This window comes from Phytophthora infestans, genomic scaffold, assembly GCF_000142945.1.
Source record: "Phytophthora infestans T30-4 supercont1.99 genomic scaffold, whole genome shotgun sequence".
NCBI classification, from domain to species: Eukaryota; Oomycota; class Peronosporomycetes; order Peronosporales; family Peronosporaceae; genus Phytophthora; species Phytophthora infestans.
In genome coordinates this window covers 389467-391050 of record NW_003303660.1, presented here as the reverse complement: position 1 = coordinate 391050, position 1584 = coordinate 389467, and the positions used below count along the sequence as shown (strand labels likewise).

Genomic DNA, 1584 nt, shown 5'->3' with positions numbered 1-1584 from the left:
GTTGTGGTTTGTGTAAGGAATCCACATCTGACGATATTTGTGTGTTCTACTACACCACACACAGCAGCCGTGGATCCAGTCTTGGACGCCGATCCCGACTTGGATGTAGCAGCGGATCCCGCCTTGGATCCGGTACCGGACTTCGAAGACGACACCGAGAGCTTAGACGTGGGTGTAGATTCAGTTTTGGGGACTGCTTTAGAGGCAGAGCCAATTTTGATGCTGGTGGATAATTCCGCGAGATTAGAACAATTCACGCTGTTTTCAGTTGATGAACTCGCCACCACCGTCCGTGCGGACACACTTGATTAATAAGTCAAACTGAGTCTCGAATTCGCTAATGAACGTTCTGATATTGTCAGCAGCCTCGATCTAGCGTCTCAACAGGTATACGTGGTTGTAGCTGGAGCCATAGTCGACAATCGTAAGTACGTGCTCATGTCCATTGCGAGATTTGTCTTGAGATCCATCCCGAGTGTGGCACCAACAACGTCGGTTGGAGCAGAGGCTAAGTGTCTATTTGGGGCTGGGGTCGTCGAAGTTGGTATTGGCGGTTGCCTGATACCGGATGAACAACTGGCACATGAAGGCGTACCGGACCTGGTGATGACAGTGGTGCATCCTATGAATTATTGATGACGCTAGGGCAGAGAATCCTCAAAGAAGACGCTCAGGATGTCCCTAGATTGCCCACAGGACGCCTACACGACAAGATTGCAGCTAGGACCGATTCGACCCAGCACTCGTAATTCATTCTACAATTTACTTTGCCTGACTCAAGTCTCCTCTTCCTTCGCGTCTAACTGGTTAACAGCCGCATCCTGCTCCATGTCGACTCGTCGTAACACTCTTTATCAAGCTGCCGCTGATGTCCAGGCCAATCAGAACGCCCCACTACCGCAAGGCGTTGCTGACCAAGATGTGCCTGTGCTTAATCCTGCGCCACCACCTGCGGTGCAGGCTGTTCGTCAAGATCTCAAGCGTTCTCTTCTCCGCCATTTCCCAGTTTTCCCGATTGTTCTCCGAGTGCACTCACGTTAGGTGATTGCTGTCTTAAGAGGGGGGTGATGTAATGGGCCCTCCCAAGTTACATATGTAGGTAGTTTTATAGGTTCTTTGTAGTGGTTCAAACCATTACATAAGTAGGTAGGTTTGCATTACAAAAGTAGGTGCAGCAGCACACGAGTAGCGTGTGCTGAACTGCCGTCACCTTATTGGTTGAAATATGGGGATCCAGACCCATAATCAACCAATAAGGAGTTGACGTGTATTTGAGTGGTCAGGGCAAGCCGCCCTGGACATAAATAAAAACAGAGTTGATTTTCCTTCAGACTAAGTACTTGGTTTCAGTATCACTGGACTTGTACGCTTCCTCATCACTACGTGTAAGCAAGTAACGGACACCCCAGGCCCGTTACAGTTGAAGCTTCGAGGCAAACAGCGCTAATGGGATTTTCAACTTTACTTTTCATTTTTCTCTTCTAAGTGTGTATTTGTAGTCACAGGAGCTTAAGTGCCTATTCCAATAAATCCTCTCTCCATCGGGGAACTGCTGTATATATACGAATGGATCCCACGATAAGT

General features: G+C 48.4%; 1 protein-coding gene across 1 annotated transcript; it reads left to right on the top strand.

Annotated features, from left to right (window-relative positions):
• Positions 1-387: 387 nt before the first annotated feature.
• PITG_19618 (uncharacterized protein) lies at positions 388-1041 on the top strand (the record flags this gene model as incomplete). The annotated part of the gene is made up of 2 exons (XM_002996893.1): positions 388-424; positions 815-1041. Coding segments are annotated over 2 exons (264 nt in total), but the record flags the coding sequence as incomplete, so codon positions are not given.
• Positions 1042-1584: the final 543 nt, after the last annotated feature.